The sequence below is a fragment of the Aegilops tauschii genome, chromosome 5 (assembly GCF_002575655.3).
Source record: "Aegilops tauschii subsp. strangulata cultivar AL8/78 chromosome 5, Aet v6.0, whole genome shotgun sequence".
Classification (NCBI taxonomy): Eukaryota; Viridiplantae; Streptophyta; class Magnoliopsida; order Poales; family Poaceae; genus Aegilops; species Aegilops tauschii.
The window spans coordinates 90,811,629-90,838,399 of record NC_053039.3 but is presented as its reverse complement, the minus strand read 5'-3'; the positions used below and the strand labels follow the sequence as shown (position 1 = coordinate 90,838,399).

At 44.9% G+C, this 26,771-nt stretch overlaps 1 protein-coding gene across 1 annotated transcript; it reads left to right on the top strand.

The window, feature by feature from the left end:
• Nucleotides 1-8,406: 8,406 nt before the first annotated feature.
• LOC109765803 (uncharacterized) lies at nt 8,407-11,672 on the top strand. Its single transcript, XM_040388981.3, has 6 exons — nt 8,407-8,489; nt 8,581-9,098; nt 10,726-10,868; nt 10,964-11,226; nt 11,317-11,481; nt 11,574-11,672. The coding sequence occupies exons 1-4, from the start codon at nt 8,407-8,409 to the stop codon at nt 11,108-11,110; spliced, it is 891 nt and encodes a 296-aa protein (XP_040244915.2). The 3' UTR covers nt 11,111-11,226; nt 11,317-11,481; nt 11,574-11,672.
• The last annotated feature ends 15,099 nt before the right edge of the window (nt 11,673-26,771 follow it).

The following is a 26,771-nucleotide window of genomic DNA, read 5'->3' as shown; positions in this document are numbered from 1 at the left end:
CCTACGCCAAAACCACAACGTGATATGCCAATTTCTATTTACCCTTCATAAGGACCCTTTTCATCGAATCCGATCCGACTAAAGTGGGAGAGACAGACATCCGCTAGCCACCTTATGCAACTAGTGCATGTCAGTCGGTGGAACCTGTCTCACGTAAGCGTACGTGTAAGGTCGGTCCGGGCCGCTTCATCCCACGATGCCACTGAATCAAGATAAGACTAGTAACGACAAGTAAATTGACAAAATCAACGCCCACAACAACTTGTGTTCTACTCGTGCATAGAAACTATGCATAGACCTAGCTCATGATGCCACTTTTGGGGATCGTTGCAGAAATTAAAAAAATTCTACGCATCACCAAGATCAATCTATGGAGAGACTAGCAACGAGAGAGAGGGGAGTGCATCTTCATACCCTTGAAGATCGCAACGCGGAAGCGTTACAAGAACGCGGATGAGGGAGTCGTACTCGCAGCGATTCAAATCGCGGTTGATTCAGATCTAAGCACCGAACAACGGCACCTCCGCGTTCAACACACGTACAGCACGGGGACGTCTCCTCCTTCTTGATCTAGCAAGGGGGAAGGAGAAGTTGGGGAAGAACTCCGGCAGCACGACGGCGTGGTGGTGGAGCTTGCAGTTCTCTGGCAGGGCTGCGCCAAGCACTACTACTACGGAGGAGGTGTTGGGGAGGGAGAGGGCTGCGCCAGGGGAAGGGTGCGATAGCCCTCCCACCTCCCCTCTATTTATAGGGGCAAGGGAGAGGGGGGCGGCGGCCAAGGGGAGGTGGCTTGCCCCCCAAGCCAAGGGGGGCGCCCCCTTTAGGGTTTCCCCTAAACCCTAGGCGCATGGGCCCTAGGGGGGTTTGGCGCCCAGCCCACCTAGGGGCTGGTTCCCCTCCATATTCAGCCCATAGGGCCCTCCGGGGCAGGTGGAGCCACCCGGTGCACCCCCAGAACCCCTTCGGTGGTCCCGGTACAATACCGATAAACACCCGAACACTTCCGGTGACCGAATAAGGACTTCCCATATATAAATCTTTATCTCCGGACCATTCCGGAACTCCTCGTGATGTCCGGGATCTCATCCGGGACTCCGAACAACATTCGGTAACCGCATATTAATTCCCATAACAACTCTAGCGTCACCGAACCTTAAGTGTGTAGACCCTACGGGTTCGGGAATCATGCAGACATGACCGAGACATCTCTCCGGCCAATAACCAACAGCGGGATCTGGATACCCATGTTGGATCCCACATGTTCCACGATGATCTCATCGGATGAACCACGATGTCGAGGATTCAATCAATCCTGTATACAATTCCCTTTGTCAATCGGTACGTTATTTGTCCGAGATTCGATCATCGATATCCCAATACCTCGTTCAATCTCGTTACCGGCAAATCACTTTACTCGTTCCGTTAATGCATGATCCCGTGAATAACTTCTTAGACACATTGAGCTCATTATGATGATGCATTACCGAGTGGTCCCAGAGATACATCTCCGTCATACGGAGTGACAAATCCCAATCTCGATTCGTGCCAACCCAACAGACACTTTCGGAGATACCCGTAGTGCACCTTTATAGCCACCCAGTTACGTTGTGACGTTTGGCACACCTGATACGTCTCCAACGTATCTATAATTTTTGATTGCTTCATGCTATTTTATATTCTGTTTTGGATGTTTAACGGGCCTTGTTATACACTTTTATATCATTTTTGGGACTAACCTATTAACCGGAGGCCCAGCCCAAATTGCTGTTTTTTGCCTATTTCAGTGATTCGCAAAAAAAGAATATCAAACAGAGTCCAAACGGAATGAAACCTTCGGGGACGTGATTTTCGGAACGAACGTGATCCAGAGGACTTGGACCCTACGTCAAGAAAGCAACCAGGAGAGCACGAGGCAGGGGGCGCGCCTACCCCCCCCCCCCCTAGGCGCGCCCTCCACCCTCGTGGGGCCCACGTTGCTCCACCGACGTACTTCTTCCTCCTATATATAGCTATGTACCCCCAAACCAACAGAAGCATCCACAAAAACCTAATTCCACCGCCGCAACCTCCTATATATACCTACGTACCCCCAAACCAATAGAAGCATCCACGAAAACCTAATTCCACCGCCGCAACCTTCTGTACCCGTGAGATCCCATCTTGGGGCCTTTTTCGGCGTCCTGCCGGAGGGGGCATTGATCACGGAGGGCTTCTACATCAACACCATAGCCTCTCCGATGATGTGTGAGTAGTTTACCTCAGACCTTCGGGTCCATAGTTATTAGCTAGATGGCTTCTTCTCTCTTTTTGGATCTCAATACAAAGTTCTCCATGATTCTCGTGGAGATCTATTCGATGTAATCTTCTTTTGCGGTGTGTTTGTTGAGACCGATGAATTGTGGGTTTATGATCAAGTTTATCTATGAACAATATTTGAATCTTCTGTGAATTATTTTATGTATGATTGGTTATCTTTGCAAGTCTCTTCGAATTATCAGTTTGGTTTGGCCTACTAGATTGATCTTTCTTGCAATGGGAGAAGTGCTTAGCTTTGGGTTCAATCTTGCGGTGTCCTTTCCCAGTGACAGTAGGGGCAGCAAGGCACGTATTGTATTGTTGCCATCGAGGATAACAAGATGGGGTTTATATCATATTGCATGAGTTTATCCCTCTACATCATGTCATCTTACTTAAAGCGTTACTCCGTTCTTATGAACTTAATACTCTAGATGCATGCTGGATAGCGGTCGATGTGTGGAGTAATAGTAGTAGATGCAGGCAGGAGTCGGTCTACTTGTCTCGGACGTGATGCCTATATACATGACCATACCTAGATATTCTCATAACTATGCTCAATTCTATCAATTGCTCAACAGTAATTTGTTCACCCACCGTAATACTTATGCTCCTGAGAGAAGCCACTAGTGAAACCTATGGCCCCCGGGTCTATTTTCCATTATATTAATCTTCCAACACTTAGCTATTTTCATCGCCATTTATTTTGCTTTATTTTACTTTGCATCTTTATCATAAAAATACCAAAAAAATATCTTATCAGATCTCACTCTCGTAAGTTACCGTTGAGGGATTGACAACCCCTTTATCGCGTTGGTTGCGAGGTTCTTGTTTGTTTGTGTAGGTGCGAAGGACTCGTGCGTGGTCTCCTACTGGATTGATACCTTGGTTCTCAAAAACTGAGGGAAATACTTACGCTACTTTACTGCATCACCCTTTCCTCTTCAAGGGAAAACCAACGCAGTGCTCAAGAGGTAGCAAGAAGGATTTCTGGCGCCGTTGTCGGGGAGATCTACGCCAAGTCAAGTCAAGTCAAGACATACCAAGTACCCATCACAAACTCATCTCCCTCACATTACATTATTTGCCATTTGCCTCTCGTTTTCCTCTCCCCCACTTCACCCTTGCCGTTTTATTCGCCCTCTCTTTTCCGTTCGCCTCTTTCTCGCTTGCTTTGTCGTTATGGTTAGTCCTCTATCTTCTCCGTTGTCTCCCGAGAATGAAGTTCTTAATTTTAAACAAAGGGAGGGAGAAAATCTAAAAGACGCTTGGTATAGAATTTGCAATGCTCAAAATAGATCTACCAGGAAGCAATCTACTTCCGTTCTTCTCCGCAATTTTTATGTAGGCGCTACTCCTTGGTACAGATATATTCTTGATACCATTACCAGAGGGAATTTCTTGGGTAGCCATACTTTTGATTCTTATAATGCTATGATATATTTATTTGGCTCACCACCTCTTTTGGTTAATGGAACTATGTTAACTTTGGAACATGTGATGCAAAGGCTTGAAATTATTGAAAATAAAGTTGCTACTGTAGAGTTGATTAAGAATTTGGATAAAAAGATCCACAACCAAATTACCCAATATGGATCTAAGGTGGGAGTCGTTCTGAAAAGTTTTAAGGAAAAGGAACCTATAGTTAATGAAAGAATAGATCAGGATTCTACTAGAATTGATAAACTTGAGGGAATTATCACCAACTTGGGGACCGCTTTTTCTTCCGTTAAAAACGCTCCTAATCCTCCTACCAAAATTGCCAAGCTTGTTTATGTTCCTAAAAATAAGGATGACTCCTCTAGTAAGGAAACTGCTGATCTAAAATCAATAAGTGTTCATCCCAATCTTTTTGCTGTCATTAAGGAACCGTTTGGTGCAAATGATTTTCTTGATTTTGTGCCTAGAAGTTTGATAATTAACAAAAAGAAAGAAACTCCTAGGGGTTGTAGGTGTCTTATTGAAGAATTACCTACCAAAGATGGCAATACCTAGATCTATCCTTGCTTTTATGCCTAGCTAGGGGCGTTAAACGATAGCGCTTGTTGGCGGGCAACCCAATTTTTATTTTATTTTTTTTGCTTTTTTCTTCTGTTTAGGAATAAATATTTGTTCTAGCCTCTGTTTAGATTTGTTTTTATGTTTTAATTAGTGTTTGTGCCAAGTTAAACCTATAGGATCTTCTTGGATGATAGTTATTTGATCTTGCTGAAAATTCCAGAAACTTCCTGTTCACGAAAACAATTGTTAAAAATCACCAGAACGTGATAAAATATTTATTCCAATTGCTTCTGATCAATAAACAAATTTTCTAGGTCGTCCTATTTTAGCTGAATTTTTTGAGTTCCAGAAGTTTGCGTTAGTTACAGATTACTACAGACTGTTCTGTTTTTGACAGATTCTGTTTTTCGTGTGTTGTTTGCTTATTTTGATGAATCTATGGCTAGTAAAATAGTTTATAAACCATAGAGAAGTTGGAATAAAGTAGGTTTAACACCAATATAAATAAATAATGAGTTCATTACAGTACCTTGAAGTGGTCTTTTGTTTTCTTTCGCTAACGGAGCTCACGAGATTTTCTGTTAAGTTTTGTGTTGTGAAGTTTTCAAGTTTTAGGTAAAAGATTTGATGGATTATGGAACAAGGAGTGGCAAGAGCCTAAGCTTGGGGATGCCCATGGCACCCCAAGATAATCTAAGGACACCAAAAAGCCAAAGCTTGGGGATGCCCCGGAAGGCATCCCCTCTTTCGTCTACTTCCATCGGTAACTTTACTTGGAGCTATATTTTTATTCACCACATGATATGTGTTTTGCTTGGAGTGTCTTGCATTATTTGAGTCTTTATTTGTTGGTTTGCCACAATCATCCTTGCTGTACACACCTTTTGAGAGAGACACACATGATTCGTAATTTGTTAGAATACTCTATGTGCTTCACTTATATCTTTTGAGCTATATAGTTTTTGCTCTAGTACTTCACTTATATCTTTTAGAGCGCGGTGGTGGATTTGTTTTATAGAAACTATTGTTCTCTCATGCTTCACTTATATTATTTTGAGAGTCCTACAAAACAGCGTGGTAATTTTCTTTGATTATGATAGGCATTCAAGATTAGTAAAAAAAATCTTATGAGTGTGTTGAATACTATGAGAAGTTTGATGCTTGATAATTGTTTTGAGATATGAAGATGGTGATATTAGAGTCATGCTAGTTGAGTAGTTTTGAATTTGAGAAATACTTGTGTTAAAGTTTGTGATTCCCGTAGCATGCACGTATGGTGAACCGTTATGTGATGAAGTCGGAGCATGATTTATTTATTGATTGTCTTCCTTATGAGTGGCGGTCGGGGACGAGCGATGGTCTTTTCCTACCAATCTACCCCCCTAGGAGCATGCGCGTAATACTTTGCTTTGATAACTTGTAGATTTTTGCAATAAATATATGAGTTCTTTATGACTAATGTTGGGTCCATGGATTATACGCACTTTCTTTCTTCCACCATTGCTAGCCTCTCTAATACCGCGCACTTTTCGCCGGTATCATACACCCACCATATACCTTCCTCAAAACAGCCACCATACCTACCCATTATGGCATTTCCATAGCCATTCCGAGATATATTGCCATGCAACTTACCACTATTCCGTTTACTATGACACGCTCCATCATTGTCATATTGCCTCGCATGATCATGTAGTTGACATCGTATTCGTGGCAAAGCCACCATTCATAATTCTTTCATACATGTCACTCTTGATTCATTGCATATCCCGGTACACCGCCGGAGGCATTCACATAGAGTCATATTTTGTTCTAGGTATTGAGTTGTAATTGTTGAGTTGTAAGTAAATAAAAGTGTGATGATCATCATTTTTTAGAGCATTGTCCCAAGTGAGGAAAGGATGATGGAGACTATGATTCCCCCATAAGTCTGGATGAGACTCTGGACGAAAAATAAAAAAATTAGAGAAAAAGAGAGAAGGGACAATGTTACTATCCTTTTACCACACTTGTGCTTCAAAGTAGCACCATGATCTTCATGATAGAGAGTCTCCTATGATATCACTTTCATATACTAGTGGGAATTTTTCATTATAGAACTTGGCTTGTATATTCCCATGATGGGCTTCCTCAAAATGCCCTAGGTCTTCGTGAGCAAGCGAGTTGGATGCACACCCACTTAGTTTCTTTTGTTGAGCTTTCATATACTTATAGCTCTAGTGCATCCGTTGCATGGCAATCCCTACTCACTCACATTGATATCTATTGATGGGCATCTCCATAGCCTGTTGATACGCCTAGTTGATGTGAGACTATCTTCTCCCTTTTTGTCTTCTCCACAACCACCATTCTATTCCACATATAGTGATATGTCCATGGCTCACGCTCATGTATTGCGTGAAGATTGAAAAAGTTTGAGAACACCAAAAGTATGAAACAATTGCTTGGCTTGTCATCGGGGTTGTGCATGATTTAAACACTTTGTGTGGTGAAGATAGAGCATAGCCAGACTATATGATTTTGTAGGGATAACTTTCTTTGGCCATGTTATTTTGAGAAGACATAATTTCTTAGTTAGTATGCTTGAAGTATTATTATTTTTATGTCAATATTAAACTTTTGTCTTGAATATTTCGGATCTGAACATTCATACCACAATTAAGAGAATTACATTAAAATTATGCCAAGTAGCATTCCGCATCAAAAATTCTGTTTTATCATTTACCTACTCGAGGACGAGCAGGAATTAAGCTTCGGGATGCTTGATACGTCCCAACGTATCTATAATTTTTGATTGCTTCATGCTATTTTATATTCTGTTTTGGATGTTTAATAGGCTTTATTATACACTTTTATATCATTTTTGGGACTAACCTATTAACCGGAGGCCTAGCCCAAATTGCTGTTTTTTGCCTATTTCAGTGATTCGCAGAAAAAGAATATCAAACAGAGTCCAAACGGAATGAAACCTTCAGGAACGTGATTTTCGGAACAAACGTGATCCAGAGGACTTGGACCCTACATCAAGAAAGCAACCAGGAGAGCACGAGGCAGGAGGCGCGCCTACCCCCCCCCCCAGGCGCGCCCTCCACCCTCGTGGGGCCCACGTTGCTCCACCGACGTACTTCTTCCTCCTATATATACCTACATACCCCCGAACCAACAGAAGCATCCACGAAAACCTAATTCCACCGCCGCAACCTTCTGTACCCGTGAGATCCCATCTTGGGGCCTTTTCTGGCGTCCTAGCGGAGGGGGCATTGATCACGGAGGGCTTCTACATCAACACCATAGCCTCTCCGATGATGTGTGAGTAGTTTACCTCAGACCTTCAGGTCCATAGTTATTAGCTAGATGGCTTCTTCTCTCTTTTTGGATCTCAATACAAAGTTCTCCATGATTCTCGTGGAGATCTATTCGATGTAATCTTCTTTTCGGTGTGTTTGTTGAGACCGATGAATTGTGGGTTTATGATCAAGTTTATCTATGAACAATATTTGAATCTTCTGTGAATTATTTTATGTATGATTGGTTATCTTTGCAAGTCTCTTCGAATTATCAGTTTGGTTTGGCCTACTAGATTGATCTTTCTTGCAATGGGAGAAGTGCTTAGCTTTGGGTTCAATCTTGCGGTGTCCTTTCCCAGTGACAGTAGGGGCAGCAAGGCACGTATTGTATTGTTGCCATCGAGGATAACAAGATGGGGTTTATATCATATTACTACTGGAAACAGAGAATTTGCCATCAGTCAGTTCTTTGCCGTCTGCCACCGGATGGCAAAGAACGTCTTTGCCATCTGCTTACAAAAAATAGACGGCAAAGAACTGACAGATGGCAAAGAACCTGGTTGCCATCAGCCAGTTCTTTTCCATCTGCCAGCCGATGGCAAAGAATCTTTGCCGTCCGCTGGCAGATGGCAAAGAGGTGGGTGGGGTCCAGTGCTGTAACGGCCAATCAACCCACCTCTTTGCAAAGAATCTTTTCCGTCTGCTGGCAGATGGCAAAGAAGTGGGTGGGGCCCAGTGGATGACGGAGCTGTAACGGCCCACTAGCCCCACCTCTTTGCCATCTGCCAGCCGACGGCAAAGATTCTTTGCCATCAGCTGGCTGATGGCAAAGAGGTGGGGCTTTGCCATCGGCTGGCTGATGGCAAAGATGTGGGTCTTTGCCATCCGTTGGCTGATGGCCAAGAAGTGGGACTATCTCCTCCCCTCTCTTCTTCACAAAAAAATCTCCTCCCCTCTCTCCCAGCTCGGCCCCACCCTCTCTCTCTCTCTCTCCCAGCCCGGCCCCACCCCTCTCTCTCTCCCTCCACCTCTCCCAGCCACCACCGCATCGCGCCCCAGCCCCGTGTTCCCGACGCCGCCCAGCATCGCAGCCGGCCTGCCCCTCCCCGCCACCGCCCAGCACCGCCGCCCCTCCCCGCCACCGCAGCCCTCCCCTGACCCTCCCCGCCATTGCAGCCCGCCCCTGCGCCCGCCCCCTTCCCACGGCCCTCCCGGCCACCACCCAGCACCGCCGCCAGCCCGCCCCTCCCCGCCACCGCCCAGCACCGCCGCCGGCCCGCCCCTCCCCGCCACTGCGCCCACCGCTCCACCGTCCCAGGCCGTGGCGCCTCCCCCTCCCCGCGGCCCTCCCGGCCATCGCGGCGTGCCCCGCGGCCGTCCCCGCCACCGCAACCCGCCCCTGCACCCGCCCCGCCACCGAGCTAGGCCGCGGCGCCGGCCCCTCCCCGCGGCCCTCCCCGCCACCGCGCCATCCACCGAGCCAGGCCCCTGCGCCCGCCCCTCCACACGAAAAAGGTGCAGATGTAGAGAACTGTAGAGAATGCTCATGCTGATGATAGACTATGTCATGATTTACAAGTTTTTAGTACAAGATGAACTCGGTCTGGGGTTCTTCATCTATTCTCAGTATATATATATGTATTGGTGAGCAATCCACTAAGGACATTCTACAATGATGATGTAATCCTTTCTCTGTTTCTGAGCAGAACATGCACAGTAACTGTGATGCTAGGGTTCACATCTATACACGGACTTGCAGGTCCCCATGTCAAATTATGTAGTTAGGTTGAATTCCCATCAGAAACTGGTAGGATGGGATATAGGCCTCTGAAAATCTTTCAGAGAAACATCTTTTGTATGTGATCGAAAGAAGTTGATGAACTGAAAGCAAGATTTATAGTGTTAAAAATCTGCTGAAATCTGCAAGAAATTGATCGTCGTGTTGGGAAAGGTGTGTTTGCGTCGAGTCTCTCCTTTTGCAATTTTGAGTTTCTCATGTCCATGTTCAGACTTGCAGAGGTGGGGTCTTCCCCCTTTTAAAAAAATAATGTTCAGACTTGCAGTCGAAGTTGCAATTGGAATTCAACCAAAATTGACAAAATTCTCTTCTTGCTTTTTCTTGATATAAAACTACATATGTACGACATAACCGTGATATACATTCAGAAAAAGATGAATCTTTTCTGAGGTTTGCAAGTTGGATTGTGCTCAACACCGATTGCATACAAAGCAGGACAGGCGTATATCATCTATTGCCTTCTTCTGTTTATAGCGAGGTATTTTAATTTTAATGAAGAAAGGCTACATTACAAAGTAATTGCTAGGAAGTTGCAGTGTAAGTTGGCAAGTTCTGCTAGTGTAAATCTTGGACTGTAATTTGTAGGTGTTCTTGGACTCTTTTGCACTATAATTCTTGATAATTTTCAGTGTCATTTACTTTGTCAACACAGTGTGTAGGCTCTGAATGTTTTTATGCTATTAGGTACACACATTCTTTTGTATTTTTCTGCATGCTTTCACTAATATTGAGTCTGCAGTGTAATTTTCAGCTACCTCAGGATTATAGTGTAGGTTCTATGATTTTTTGCCACTATATTTTTTCATTCTAGACTTCAAAGTTTCTGTAATTTCCAGAGTATCCTGTTTGTTTCTAATTTAATATACTAATATTTCCCCAGATTTTATTACTATATAGTAAGTAGAAGTGTTTCTGACCTGGTGATCTTCCTGGGATTTCCCTCAATGTTTGGCTGTTTGGTGGGTCGCAAGCTGATGGGCAGTTGTTCGCCATGGTCCAGGGTATTTGTGGTTCAGGTTTAGTTGAAACCGGGTGACAGTCTAGCCCGACCCATTTTTTAGAAATAGAAAGCATACAGTCGCCGGGGTGGGGTTTTTTGGACATACAAGTGTCCTCCGTTTATTTGTCAGGAAATGTGAATGTTACCGAATTGAAAAACAATCAAGTACTAAATAGACACTCCCTAATTTTAAGAGGATTTTTAACCTAGCTTTTTCTGTTTAGTGTTGGTTTGGCTTGCCTTAGCTTTTATATTTGAATAATCAGGTTCACAAATAGATACCAACCTAGACACGAGCTGGATAAACCCTATCTGATTTTGTTTTCTCCACTTGAGATTTGTAGGGGAGGTTGCATTGCCCGGAGGAAAGGCAGAGGAGGGTGATGTTGATGATGCAGCAACATCATTAAGGGAGGTAAAGGAGGAGATTGGGCTTGATCCAGCCTTGGTCACCGTCGTTTCCTCGCTTGAGCACTTCTTGCCCAAGGTAAGATGTCTATGAGTTACCTCTATGCCATGGCCCATAGTGCCCCGTATAAGAAGGCCAAGGCATTCTCTGAGTCTGATCTTGATGATCCAAAGAACTTCACCAACCGCGCCTCCCACAACAAGCTCGTGAGGTACAGAGACGAGGGGAAGGCGAGGAAAGGGCCGGACTTTAACCCGAGCCAGCCTATTGATCCAGAGCTGGTGATGATATCTGGTGGCGGAGGAACCATGGCTTGTTAGCCATTGGGGATGGACTGATACGTTGTACTAGCACTCTCCTGCAGATCAAGAGGCGCCAGACGAGCTCCGATCCTAAGATAAGGCCTCGTCCACGGCCAATGGATCTCAAAATCAAGGTTAGTTATATAGGATCAGATACCTTTCCTCCATTACATTATGTGTGCGGCCGTCGATGATTACAATGCTAAAGAGGAGTGGTGTTGCAGGCTACTATTGAGGAAGAGAGAGCAAAGACCCAGGAGCTTCTGGCGGAGGAAAGGAGGCAGGCGGCGGAGAGGGAGAGGGAGACTGAGGAGAGGACGGCTAGGCTTTTGGAGGAGGAGAGGAACCAGAACGACTTGGCTAACCGGGCCATATACGAGCTCTTCGCGGTAAGTTTCTTCTGCATATTAGCTAAATCATGCACGCAATGTTCCTTTCATTAGTAACTAATATGACTGACTCGTCAAAACCAAATGTGCAGTCCATGTGCGAGAAGAACGATCAGACCCCTCCGCCGATGCCAGTCATTGCTCCAGCGGACACGGTGAGTTTCATTTGAATGGACATTACTTATTAGTCTTCACATTTGAGTTGCATCATGCTAACGAGACATTGCAAATGATCTTTAATTTGGTGCAGCATAACTCCCGACAAGCATCGACGTCTGCCATTGGCGCGAGCAAGAACCCTGATCCTCCTCCGTCTGCCACTACCGCGAGCAAGAACCCTGATCCTTCACCTACGGGTTGACGGTAAGTTTTGCATAGTGCTTTGCTTAATTAGCTCCAAAATGACCTATTTAACCTAGGATAGCTCTAAAATGACCTATACTTAGCATTTTTTTCCTCCAAATGACTTAATATGCTTAGCTAGCTCTAGAATGACATAATATGCTTACGAAATGACATATTTAGTTCCGAAATGACTTCATGCTTAGCTAGCTCCAAAATGACATAATAAACTTATTAGTTCCAAAATGACCTTACTTAGCATTTTTTACACCAAAATGACTAGTATGCTTAGCTAGCTCAAAAATGACATAATAACCATACTTAGCTCCAAAATGACCTATTTTACATATATAAGTTGCATCATAATAATCTTCACATTTTAGTTGCATCATAATAATCTTCTTCTTCTAGTCTTCTTCTTCTAACTTTCTTCTTTCCCATTTTGTAGATTTGCTTCAGATCACGGAAGCTTGGGTTGATGGAGTGCTTGTCTTTAGTTTTTGTTTTGACATTGTGAAACTTGCTACCTATGATGAAACTGTGCAATATTGATGAAACTATGTATATGTATGGATGAAACTTGCTACTATTGGTAACATGTGTTGGATATGTGTTGGATATATTTGCATTCATGACTATTGGTAATATGTGTTGAATATGCTATGTTGGTCATATATATATATATATATGTCTGTGTGTGTGTGTGTGTGTTTGATTTTCTGTGAAAATGAATTGATATAAGAAAAAACAAAATTAAATGAGGCAATATAGGCACTTTGCCATCTGCCGGCCAATGGCAAAGAGGCCACGTGGCAGCAACCTGTGAAGCGCTCGTCTGGCCTATTTGTTCTCTTTGCCATCCGCTAGCAGATGGCAAAGAGCCTGCATCCTTTGCCATCAGCTGGCGGATGGCAAAGAGCCTGCAGCCTTTGCCATCAGCTGGCGGATGGCAAAGAGCCTACACCCATTGCCATCAGCTGGCCGATGGCAAAGAGCCTACACCCATTGCCATCAGCTGGCAGATGGCAAAGAGCCTACAGCCTTTGCCATCTTGTTGAGGATATAGACCTTAGAGTCACCCGCCAGGAGGGGCCGGGTTATTCATATGGTCATTACCAGAAGCCCGGTGCCAAGCCTGAAGACGGTGGGCCAAAAATGGGCTAAGACCCGGATATGGCTTAAAGCCCGTAGTTGCAATCTTTATTATGCTAGAACTTGTAGTATAAGGCAAGAATAGTTGAGAGTCCGAGCCGGACACTCTTATGAGCCGGCCGGGACTCTGAGGGCTGCAGGGCGTCCGCCTCTCTATATAAGGGGACGACCCGGCAGCGGTTTAGGGCAGAGAACAATCTCATCGAGAGCCGGGCATAACAGTTTTGCTCCCTGGTGATCGTAACCCTAATCAATACCACCTCAAACTGGACGTAGGCTTTTACCTTCACCGTAAGGGGCCGAACCAGTATAAACCCTCGTGTTCCTTGTCCCGCATTAACCCCTTCAAGCTTCCTAGCTGCGATGGCTCCACGACTAAGTCCTAGCTCGAGGACATCTGCCGTGACAATTCCACGACACATCTACTGGCTGATGGCAAAGCACGTCATTAGCCTCCTAACGTGGCTAACCCCGTTCCTCAGGCTTTTCCATCGGCCAGCTGATGGCAAAGGCTACAGGCTCTTTGCCATCTGCCAGCAGACGGCAAAGAAGCCTTTACCAAAGTTTATTCAGCCGGCCCTTTGCCATCTGCTGGCAGATGGCAAAGCCCTTTGCCATCCGCCGTCCGTGCCTTTGCCAGATGGCAAAGTGCCTGATTCCAGTAGTAATTGCATGAGTTTATCCCTCTACATCATGTCATCTTACATAAAGCGTTACTCCGTTCTTATGAACTTAATACTCTAGATGCATGCTGGATAGCAGTCGATGTGTGGAGTAATAGTAGTAGATGCAGGCAGGAGTCGGTCTACTTGTCTCGGATGTGATGCCTATATACATGATCATACCTAGATATTCTCATAACTATGCTCAATTCTATCAATTGCTCAACAGTAATTTGTTCACCCACCGTAATACTTATGCTCTTGAGAGAAGCCACTAGTGAAACCTATGGCCCGGGGTCTATTTTCCATTATATTAATCTTCCAACACTTAGCTATTTTCATCGCCGTTTATTTTGCTTTATTTTACTTTGCATCTTTATCATAAAAATACCAAAAAAATTATCTTATCATACCTATCAGATCTCACTCTCGTAAGTGACCGTTGAGGGATTGACAACCCCTTTATCGCGTTGGTTGCGAGGTTCTTGTTTGTTTGTGTAGGTGCGAGGGACTCGTGCGTGGTCTCCTACTGGATTGATACCTTGGTTCTCAAAAACTGACAGAAATACTTACGCTACTTTACTGCATCACCCTTTCCTCTTCAAGGGAAAACCAACGTAGTGCTCAAGAGGTAGCAACACCCAAAGCATTCCTACAGTATCCGGGAGTTGCACAATCTCATGGTCTAAGGAAAAGATACTTGACATTAGAAAAGCTTTAGCAAACGAACTACACGATCTTGTGCTATGCTTAGGATTGGATCTTGTCCATCACATCATTCTCCTAATGATGTGATCCTGTTATCAATAATATCCAATGTCCATGGTCAGGAAGCCGTAACCATCTATTGATCAACGAGCCAGTCAACTAGAGGCTCACTAGGGACATGTTGTGGTCTATGTATTCACACATGTATTACGATTTCCGGATAACACAATTATAGCATGAACAATAGACAATTATCATGAACAAGGAAATATAATAATAACCATTTTATTATTGCCTCTAGGGCATATTTCCAACAATTATATCATGCCATCATGTTTCCATCGACGACATGTTTGTGATTTATGGCATGCCAACCACTTTAATAGACACATCGTATAGTTATATCATGTCATCCTATTTACATGGTCATCAAATTTTGAAGTATGCCATTCTATCATGTTTAGTTAGCCATCATACATGTGAAATTGTGTCATGCTATCCTGTTTAATTAGCCATCATATATGTGAAATTATGTCCTGCTATTCTATTTGGTTAGACCACATAAATGTGAATTATTTCATGCCCTATTTTCTTCCCTACTATCCATTGCACATGTCTATCTTACAATGTCTGTACATTCAATTACTTTTCTTGTTTATCATCCATTTCAATTGGAGGGGGTGATGGCAGTATCTGTGGGAGTAAAAACACGGTCTTCAGAAAAGATTGTGCTACCTGTTGATGGAGATAGAACCACGGTTGTACTTGCCCAAGAACCAGCCCCACCACACATAACCCAGACTCACGTAGATTGTACCCCTACCCAGTTGGACAGAGAACCAGCTACACCCCTTCTAACCCCAACCCCAGCAGATAGTAACCCAGTTCCCGTTGACACAGCACCGTCTCCACCACAGAGCACCCAAACACGAGCAGTTAGTAAGGCAACTGCAGTACCCAAAGCACGAGGACCACCACTCTGAACCCCAAGTCAACGCTTAAAGTAGAAGAAGAATTGTTCTCAGGTCAGGTTCCATAGCTATGGTTCATACTACTTTGCTCTTGCATCACTGTATTTACTCATACCAACTAATTTCAAATTTTAAGGATGCAATTGAAACTCCAATGGCGCAACAGGTATGTTTTAAACATGTTTCTTTAACGTGTTTGCTGTTGTAACTTGCTCTATGTTGATTTCAGTTTCAATTGAATAAACAGTTATGTTCTCATGCCATGCACATTACAAGTGTTGTTTTTGCTGTGTAGTTTCCCACACTTATATTCTGTCTATGCTGCTTTGTCTTAAATAGATATGATTCGAATTGTATCTATCTTGATTTGGCAACATAAACTAGAATGATATAGACCATACAGTGACCATACTACATAGATATATGTTTGTTTCATGTTGTTATCCTGTCCACCTTACTACTGAACTGGTTTACCAAAATGAGTTTCATATACTACATTGTAAACCTGTGATGTGTTTGTTTGTTTCACTTTTAGAACGCGGATAAAATATTGGAGAAGAGTACCCCGTTATGCAATGGTAAAGGAAGTAATGCAGATAAGGTTCAAGATAGTGCGACATCCCTGTTGGTCTCCAACAAAGCTGATAAAAACTATATTGAAGACACTGGGACAACCCCAAAGTCCTGTCTTGATGTAGTGTTCGAGTTACTGGCTACTACTGCTGGCACCAGCTCTTCGAACTCGCTGCTTGAATCAGTTCGGCTTCTTGAGTCTCAACTTCAAGTTGAAAGACATCGATCAGATATTATGCTACAGGAAGCCGAAGGACTGAGGAAGTCCCTGCAAAATTCAGATGCATACTTTCTGGTGCAACAGCAAGTGCTGGAGGATTTAAGCGCCAAACAAGAGAAAGTTAATAAGCTTGCTAAGCATCTTGCCAGCATTATGGGTACCCAGGATATTGTTTCTTGAGCACTTCTGAAGTGGTTTCAGTTCTGGACTTGTTTTGCTGCGGCGTTTATATGCTGCTTTGTTCCCTATATTTGCACTGGTAGCGAACTTTGATGCCCAGTGGATGTAATATGTGTAATAGCCGTGATAGCCTAGCGTAAGTTGCTTGCTAATTTATTTCCTTATTGTCTTGTTTATTTGTTTTCTTGTAGTCAGTGCAGTTCTTTTTCTGCGGTTTGCTAGTGGCCGCAATAACCTATTTTTTAGAACTAGGCCACAATAACCATGGGCTACATATTTACTATAGTTAACATGGGCCTCCTATGGGCCTTAGAAACAATGGGCCTTCTACATGGCGTAGAAACAATGGGTCTTATACGGGCCGTAAACACAATGGGCCTTCTACGGGCCGTATCATCAATGGGCCTTCTCCGGGCCGTATGATCGGTTGGCCAAACATGGGCCAATAACAGACCACATTATGGCCGTAAATGGGCTAGAGTTGAAATCGTCCGTTCATGGGCCGACCATAACGGGCCGTCGTTAATCTGCCGTATTTGATGATGCTATGAAAACGGCCCAACGTATTAACGGGCCACAAACGGGCCGACTATAACCATGGGCTGAATTTGGCCCACAAGCAGAAAATGACAGTAACGGGCCGTAAGTAAATGAATACTGGAAATGAGCCCAATAATAAATGGGCCCTAAGAAGGCCGAAAGATAACATGGGCTGGAAACGGCCCAACGGAATAATGGGCCGTTAATGGGTATAAAGTGATACATTGTTCATTACGGGCCAGTTTCACCACGTGCCGTTAATGGGCCGAGGGTTACTAAGGGCCTCATATGGGCCGAAAGACGTCATGGGCCATACATGGGCCGGAAGTTAAAATGGGCTGGAATTATATTGGACGGCCCAGATGACGCTACTGGGCCTAATTCGGATAGGCCGTAAACGGGCCCTGGGTTAGCGGGTTGTAAATGGGCTATATGCAAACAGGCCGTTAACAGGCTTGCCGTGGGCCGGCCCGCCACCTTTTTACCAAGTCAAATGGGCCGGCCTTTTCACAGGAATGGGCCTCTGTTGGGCCGTGCCACGTGTCAACGTATCATAGGCGCTTTGGGTCCAATGAGTGGATGACATCTGTCCCAACGGTGAGCCGACACGTGTTTCCTCCAGCCAATGATGATTTTACACATGGAAAATCCCCATTGGTCAGGGCTATTAACGGGTTATCAGATCCAAAACCTGACCCGATAGCTTAACGGCGTTCCGTTACGGTGGATGCCACATGTCGGTCACCCTTGACGAAAGCACTTCTGTGATGCGCGATTTATCGTCATGGAAGTGGACACTTCCGTGATGATAATTTTGGTAATGTCATGGAACACTTCTACGACAGCACAGGTATGACTATCTTGATTCTGTCATAAATTTGTCATGGATGTACATGCATGACAGAAAACGTGACCTACTGTGACAAACATGTATCATCACGGAAGTGTATTTTTTTGTAGTGATGCTGGATAGCGGATGATGTGTGGAGTAATAGTAGTAGATGCAGGTAGGAGTCGGTCTTCTAATCTTGGACGTGATGCGTATGTAATGATCATTGCCTGGATATCGCCATGATTATTTGAAGTTCTATCAATTGCCCAACAGTAATTTGTTTACCCACCGTTTGCTATTTTTCTAGAGAGAATCCACTAGTGAAACCTACGGCCCCGGGTCTCTTTCTCATATTATTTGCCTCCACAATCTATTTTATTTTCCTTTTATTTTCATATCTACTAAACCAAAAATACAAAAATACCTTGTTGTAATTTATTTTATTTGGCGTTCGATCTATCAATACCTACAATTTTATCTCACGTCTGTTTGCCAATTTGTGGCACCGTTACCAGAAAGGGATTGACAACCCCTTTTACACGCCGGGGTGCGAGTAGTTGTTATTTGTGTGCATGTGCCATTTACGTTGTGTTGCTTGGTTCTCCTACTGGTTCGATAACCTTGGTTTCATATCTGAGGGAAATACCTACCGCCATTGTGCTGCATCATCCCTCCCTCTTTGGGGAAATACCGACGTAGCTTCAAGCGACATCACTCCCCCTCTTATTCCAGCATTTTGCAGTTCAGTCCATAGATACTACCCCTTTATTGGTACCGATGCATATGTAGTGTAGATCTGATGTCAGTCTTGCGAGTACTTTGGATGAGTACTCATGGTTGCTTTGCTACCTCTTTTCCCCCTTTATACCCAATTGTTGCAGTCAGATGTCGGAGCCTAAGAGCCAGACGCCACCGTCGACGACTACTACTACCCTGAGGGTGACTACTACTACGTCGAGGTCGCTGACGACCAGGAGTAGTTTAGGAGGATCCCAGGCAGGAGACATGCGCATCTTCGATCAATATCCTTGTTTGTGCTAGCCATCTTATGACACCTTGTTTAACTTAATGTCTGTACTCAGATATTGTTGCTTCCGCTGACTCGTTTGTTTCGAGCTTATGTATTCGAGCCCTCGAGGCCCATGGCTTGTTAAGCTTGTATCATTTTATTTGTGTTTAGAGTTGTGTTGTCATATCTTCCCGTGAGTCCCTGATCTTGATCGTACACGTTTGTGTGTATGATTAGTGTACGATTGAATCTGGGGCGTCACAGATGTTCCATAGGTTCTTGGTCGAGGAGAATGGACATGATTTCAGGCGAGGCGATGCAGAAGGAAAATTTAAACTGGTGGATGTGGGAACCAAAGAATTTGGCCAAAAAACCACACAATGCAGCTTGAAGCATGGCCAAGATCAGAATTTGGAGCAGGTTTACCTTGGAGAAGGAAAAGGAGATTCACGACGCCTCGAAAGCAACTGGATATGATGTGTTGACATGGGATCTTAAGCTAGTGGCTATATGCTATTGGAAATCTAGTCCCATGCCATCAACGATGCCGATGACAGACCGCTGGGTGACCTGCCCGGACTTGATGTAGATAGTCTCTATAGGTTCATCTCGGATTGATTTTCGTCATTGCTTGGTTTGGAGCGAGGTGGTGCAGGCAATGGCTACGATGATGTTGACTTCAAGGACAATTGTCTGGGTTGTGGTAGTGGTGGTGGTGTTCGGGGGAGCAGGGCAATGGTTAACATTGACATCATCTGAATCTAATTCCATGTGGAACCAAAATTGCATTTGTTAATTATTAGTTTGAACGAACGGAACTGGACGTACAATAGGGACCTCTATTAGTTACTTGGCTTCACATGTGTGTAGCAGTAGTAAAAATAGTGTCTTCAAATCTAATTCTAATATGCACACATGTATTCTTTGTTGCACATGTATAAAATCATCCGTCATATCCTCCATTAGATGCACCATGTTCATGTGTCTATCCGAGGGAACCGTTGAGGGGGTTAATTTGGCAGTAGCGTGGTACTCTCTGTTGGAAAGAGGTGCATGAGATGGGCGGCCACATCTTTTTTTGCGAACTTGACATCAAAACAAGTCTAATATAGGTGCTCAAAATATTTTTTCTAGTTGGTCTGGAATGGCTAGCAGGTCGAAGAGGGAGGGGCAGCAAAGGAAGGTCTCTAGGTAGTGGAGTGGACTGTGGATGGAAGTTGAAGAAACTTGTAGCTGAAATTTTGGTGTTTCATAGGTTCTTGATCCAGGAGAATGGCTATGATTTTGAGCGAGGCAATGTGGAAGGAAAATTTAATCTGGTCGAGGCTGGAAACAAAGAATTTGGCTGCAAAACTTCATAATGCACCCCGTAGCTTGGCCATGATCATAATTGGGCGCATGTATACCTTGGAGAAGGAAAAGGAGATGCACACTATTGGGTTAGATCCCATTTCCCAGCAAGGCCCTTGGGCAGTCCCGACATGCCCCTGTGGCAGACTGCACGCTGGGTGTTTCCCCGAGTGTGGCCCCATGTGTTGACTACACATGGGGCGACCCGTACCACACGCCTATGTCAAAATCATGACATATAGGCGACATGGTAGTTCATAGTGGTACTCAACCACTGCCATGGTGTTTCATGGAGTGGTCTTAGTCTAGGTAGTAGGTAGTCCTAAATGTAATATATTCTATGTGCTCTATACAACATAATAGATAAATGAAATGCTCCAATGTGGAGTAGAGAGTAAGCAACCACAATCATTTCAGCCTATCTCGCTTGCTTCGTCTCTCAACTCTCTCCCTCTCCCTCTCCTCCAGCTCTGGGTTTCCCTCCCAGGGAACACTCACTTTGGCGACTGACAAAGATCCGTTTGGGTTAACAATTGGTATTAGAGCCTCTAGGTTCTAGTAGCCATGGACCGCGGTGAAGGAGAGGAGTGGTGCTCTGACTCAGGTAGCTCCAAGTCGCAACCATCACAAGAGAGATAATTACAAGTATGGTACCTATACTATCCGGCACGTAACAGCATGGTCCTCGTACTCGTTGACTACCCCGTTACAACCCTCGAATACGCTGATATGCTCCAAAACGGTCCTCTGTACAGATCACGCTACAAACTTGGCCGAGGCGGGCGCCACGCTGGCTGGTCGAGCCGCATCACTTTGGTTGGGAATTTTGCAGTTGCCCCCTGGATGTTGAGTGCGTCCAGTTTGAGCCCAACTGCCCCATTCGTGTTCATCTCATCTCCCTGACGACGACGACGTAAGGCGGCGCGGGTGGTGATCGGCAACATCGAGGCAACAAGAGACGCTCGAACCGGTGGGAGCTCGCACGGCAGCGACGACATTGCCGTGAATGGCGGTGTGCGATCTTGTACAGCGGCATGATGGTGCTCCCGTACCCACGTACGGTAAGATTGGACCACCACGGCTGCATTGGGCATGTTACTACCACAATTCTCATCTATTCCATCGTTTTGGTGTGTTCTTCGATACAATTTAGACGATCTGGGCGCTCATTTGTGTAGGGCTCACACAGATGTTTAGGGTTTGATGTCAGATAGCTGATTTTTTGCCTAATAGATGGAGGCACTGATTTATGTACAGTTGAGTTCATCCATGGTGGATTTTTCATGGGCACTGATGGGTGATGGCAATCGTTCATATCTCAACGGTCGCAAGGTCTGTTATGATTATTGTGACAGTAGTGTCGCTTGTATGGGAATGTTGTATGAATTAGTAGAGAAGGTGGGCTATGAGACTTCAGGAAGAATTCAAATGTATTTGTTGTTGCCTGGGATGCAAATGAATGAAGATGGGCTCGGGTTAATTGCAAGCAATAATGACGTGAAATGCATCGGCAAGCTGGTTAGAGAAGGGCACAAATACTTGATGTTGTATCTTGTTCACGATGCCGCTTATGGTGGAGGGGATGGTGTTTTAGCAAACCCATGCACACATGCACCTGATGTGATCAGTCATATGAAGAGCAAGATAAATGAAAGTGTTGCGGACGAGCAAAGTATTGTACTTGCTGGGGAGAGTAGCGCTTCCATGTTGTTTGCATGTGAGGGCAATGCAGAAGGCACAAGTAGGAGGAGCAGAAGAGGGACACCAGAGGTAGAGGAGGAGTTATGTAGTGAAACTGGTAGTGAGGACTCGGATTATATTCCAGAAATAATTGACAGTGACTATGACTTCAATGATGGTGACGATGATTTGATCAATGAGGATGCAAAATCAGCCGATGATGAGAAGAAAGGGACAAGGGCACGCAAGGAGCTAGCAGAAGATCCAAACTTCGAAGGTGATAGTTTTGATCTGCCAAAATCAGATGATGATGACATTAAGTTCAATTTCAAACATTTCACTGAAATTGATTTGAAGGAGCCCAAGTTCTATGTGGGCCAGGTTTTCCCATCCATTGCAATGATCAGACAAGCCATTAGGGAGTACAGTTGCTAGGAGAGGCTGCAAATAACATTTCCGAAGAATGACAAGAAAAGGATTGGAGCTGTGTGCAATGGTGGTTGCCCTTGGTATTTATATGCTTCGTTTGACAATAGAACCAAGGGAATTCAGGTTAAAACATTTAAAGATGAGCACACATGCACAAAGAAGTGGAGTGTTAAAGCGTTCACTGCTAGATACATTGTTGCAAAGTATGTTGACAAGGTCAGAGTGGATGAGAAGATTTCTTTGAAGGGTTTGAAGATACATTGCTTGCACTGGCTAAACTTAAACTTGCAGCTGAAAAGAGAGAGATTGCAGATCAGGCAAAGTTTGATGCATCTTTAAACAAGCTCAGTGAGGAAGAGCAAAGGATTTTACAAGTTGTAGAGAGAAGGAAACAAGAGGCTGCAGCAAAAAAATTAGAGATTGAAGGGAAAAAGAAAGTTGTGCTGAGAGAAAAACAATTGGCAACTGAAGAAAAAAGGAAATAAATTGAAGAAAGGAAGAGAAAAAAGTTGGCTGAGTAGCAAGAGAAGAAGGCACTTGCAGAGGCCAAAAGGAGTGCACTTCAAGTTAAAAAGATGCAAGCAGAGGAAGCAAAATAGATGAAGGCTGCAGAAAAGAAAAGAATTGCAGATGAAAAGAGAAAGCAAGCTGAAAATGTACAAACATCAGAAGAAATGGAACTTCTTATGTGGCAAGAGGATGAGCAAAATAGAATTGCATGCTGCAAAGATTATCTTGCTCAAGGGAAAAATTTAAGGCAGCAGGCCTGGGAGAATCAAAATGTACAGCAAGATACTTCCAGGACACAACATTGGGAAGAGAGAAAGAAGCACGCCAAAGAATGGAATAGGGCACAAGCCGAGCAAGCAAAAAAATAAGCCATGGATGAAAATCTCATGTTGGCAAGTGAAAAGCAAAGGCATTATCAATTTCAAGCTAATCATAGCCATTTGGAGCAGCCACATCAGCCAAAGAGACCTTACTTCACTCAGGCCAGGGCAGGTTTCAAGAAACTAAGAAAAAATAGCATGGTTGATATATTTAGGGAGGACAGGAGATAAGCATGTGAGCAATTAAGTGGTGTGTGCTTTCTTTTGAACTGTAGCAGAACTCCTTTATTTACTTTCATGAACATGTTAAATGTTGGTTATGAACATGGACTGATCAGGCCAAGGGGCAGATCATGTTATGTTCAAGATCATGTACTGAACCTTCACAACCTAAATGCTTTTGTGACAATGCTCCTTTTATGTTCAACTGATGCTAGCAATGCACCTGATATGTCCAATATATTTTTTCAATTCCTCCTCTTTGTAATGCACCTGTTATTATGTACTCCATCCGTTTCTAAATATAAGGCTTTCTAGAGATTTCAATATTTTGCTCCGTATGTAGTCCATATTGAAATATGTAAGAAGACTTATATTTAGAAACCGAGGGAGTATGAAATTAACTGAAGTAGATGGACAAGATGATGCACCATAGTGCACTCATACTGTCGGACTGGAATAGGTTCAAATATTTTGGACATTATTTAGGAACTCACAAACTGCCTGCAGAACAACATAGGTAATTAAATTCAACTTCATTACATAACAGATCATATCTGGCCATAGTAGCAGTGCATACAACTTCCCAGCTAAAGCATAGTTAAAATCCTAGTTACAGCTATCGTAACAACACAGCACAAGTATACATCCTGGTTTGGCAAATGAACATGCAATTCTCACTACTTATTCAGATAACATCACAGCAAAAACATACATCCTAGTATGGCAAATGTACACACAATTGCCACTAGCATAGCTAACCGCACAACATCCGCTTCATCATCATAGTCCGAGCGCGGCAGCGTCACCCCCTGCATGCAATGGAGGACCACATGTCTGGTCTTCGGCCGGAGGCACGGCTCACCGCAGAGCCAGACCTCCTGCTGCTGCCGATTGGAGCGTCGGCGCCGCGTGTGCTATGCCCAACCTCGCCGCGGCTCACAGGGAGCGGGCGCTTCCACCGATTGTAGCACCGACGCCGCGGGTGCCACAGAGCCACACCTCCTGCTACTCCCTCCATTCCCTTATACAAAGCCACTATCAAAAATATATTTTACATCAATACAAGGCCATCAACAGTAATCGAGGCAATAATTAATAATATTTTCTCCTACTAGCAACTTTTTAATACTTACATGCATGTAGTCATAATGACACTCAGCCACTTCCTTCCCATTCATTCATTGCATGCTTGTGGTGTATTAGTGATCCCGGTTAACGAAAAGAAAAATTGACTTGCAAAGAAGTCATTAAATTTTATCTTGGTACCTGTAATATGAATTTGTGGCCTTGTATAAGGGAATGGAGGGAGTACTACCAATCGAAGCGTCGGCGACGCGGCTGCGACGCCCAACCTCGTCGTGCGTGCGACCGTACCACCGAGCTTCCGCCTACGCAGGAAACGGAGCTCTCCATCATGCTATGGCTGGCCATTGAGAGGAGAGGATTTGGGACCGACGAGCTCGCCGCCAGCCGTGGGTTAAGGATTCAATGGTAGGGAATGGGGAAATTTTGGTCGTTCCTCCCGCAGGAGAGCCCGCATGGTGACTTAAGTGGTGCGGCTCGACCAGCTCGCGTGGCTCGAGCAACCCACGTGGCGCCCGTCCTGGCCTGGTTCGTATCGTCATATGTACAGAGGACCATTTTGGAGCGTATCAGCGTATTCGAGGACCGTAACGGAGCAGTCGACGAGTATGAGGACCGGGATGTTACGTGCCAGATAGTATAGGTACCGTAGTTGTAATTATCTCATCACAAGATGGCTCCAAGTTACCGCCTCCACGGAAGCGGCGAGGGCGCAGCTGGGTCCGGCGTGGCCACAACAGTGAGGTCATGGTAAGAGAGATCGTGCGGGAAACCTCAGGCCACAGCGACGCTCACATGCGGGAACTACAGTGAGTGGGCGCTGAACATGGAGTGCACCTCCATGCAGAAAGTCTCTGGATCCCCATGGAGTATGACTATAACAATCCAAACCTAAAACTTGCCTTAAGGACCCTCTTTGTAATATTAATTTAAGTTATGAATGTTTATGTAATGGAGTGCTTTTCCTTTTATTTTTATTTCATGGCATGTTGGTTTCACTTCAACTTCAAATCTTGTCCACTTCCATAAAATCATCACAACCTTCCAAGTTCTCCAACTCAACTTTCAACTTCACTCTTAAATGGATTTTGCAAATTTAAGTTGCAAGATAAATGTTCCATTTTTACACTAAAACCCATTTAATGTGTTGGGTTACCTCCAAAAAAATCATCCAATTTAGAGTTCATTTGAATTGGGTTTCAAATCCAAACAATTTGAATTCAATTCAAACTTGTTTGAACTTAAGTGTCCAAACTTTTCCCAAAACACATTGGAAATTAAGGGCATAAATATTCCCCCACAGAACTGCATTCGTCATATTTTTACCATTCCCCAACCTACCCCTGCCTTTTTCCTTCTTTGGTTTTCTGGGAAAATAGAGAAAAGGCATTCTGGCCATTCCAAAACCAGCCCGTGAGCGACAGCCCAACAACCCCCGGCCGAAATGTTTTACACCCGAACACCCAATTACCCTCTCTCTCTCTCACCCGGGCCACTTGTCTCCGTGAGACATCCCTGTCAGCCAGGAGAGGCAAACCCACACCTGCGCCTTTTCTCCTAACTCGCCACCCCCCCACCTACCCCTGCCTTTTTCCTTCTTTGGTTTTCTGGGAAAATAGAGAAAAGGCATTCTGGCCATTCCAAAACCAGCCCGTGAGCAACAGCCCAACAACCCCCGGCCGAAATGTTTTACACCCGAACACCCGCTTACCCCCTCTCTCTCTCACCCATGCCACTTGTCTCCGTGAGACATCCCTGTCAGCCAGGAGAGGCAAACCCACACCTGCGCCTTTTCTCCTAACTCGCCCCCCCCCCCCTCTCGCTCCAGCTCGTCCATGTGCGCACCCGAGGTCAAGCCGTGCTTGCCCGGCTCGCCTCCGCCCTCATCTCCTCGCCCCCTCACGCCAACCATCGTTCCTCCATCCCCGCTTTCCCCTCGGTCAGAAAAGGAAAAAAGCACACGGTGCTTCCGATCGGTCATCTCGGACAGGCAAGCACCTTCACCGCTTTCCCCTCGGCCGTGATTCCAGTCGACTCCGTCGGCATCTTGGACAGAGAAGCAACTCCTCGTGATCGTGGATCGTGGTGAGCAACTTCTCCTCCCCGACCCTTTCCCCCTCTCGTTTACTCCCCGCACCGCCGCGGGTCCATGTCTCCGGCCATGATCCGGTGGCCTCTGGTCCTCTCTCACTGCACGTCTGGAACCGCACATCCTCGTAGATCATTTTTCCGCGCTTACTTTTCTTTTTTGCTCGCCGTATCGCCATCACCGTGCACCACCCGAGCTCCCCACTCCGCCGCTTCACCAACGTCGCTCTCGTCGGCGTTTGGTGCCGTCAATGGTATCCGGGATTGCGTCTTCTCATGCAGAACACAGCTCACACACGCACGCATCCAGAACACCCCGGAGAGCAACTGCGGCGTGTCCTCCGCCGTGGTTTTGGTCGCCGCCGCCGGCTCCCCTGTATTACTCTGTTTCGCCAACGCACGAGCACCCCCATGTCGTT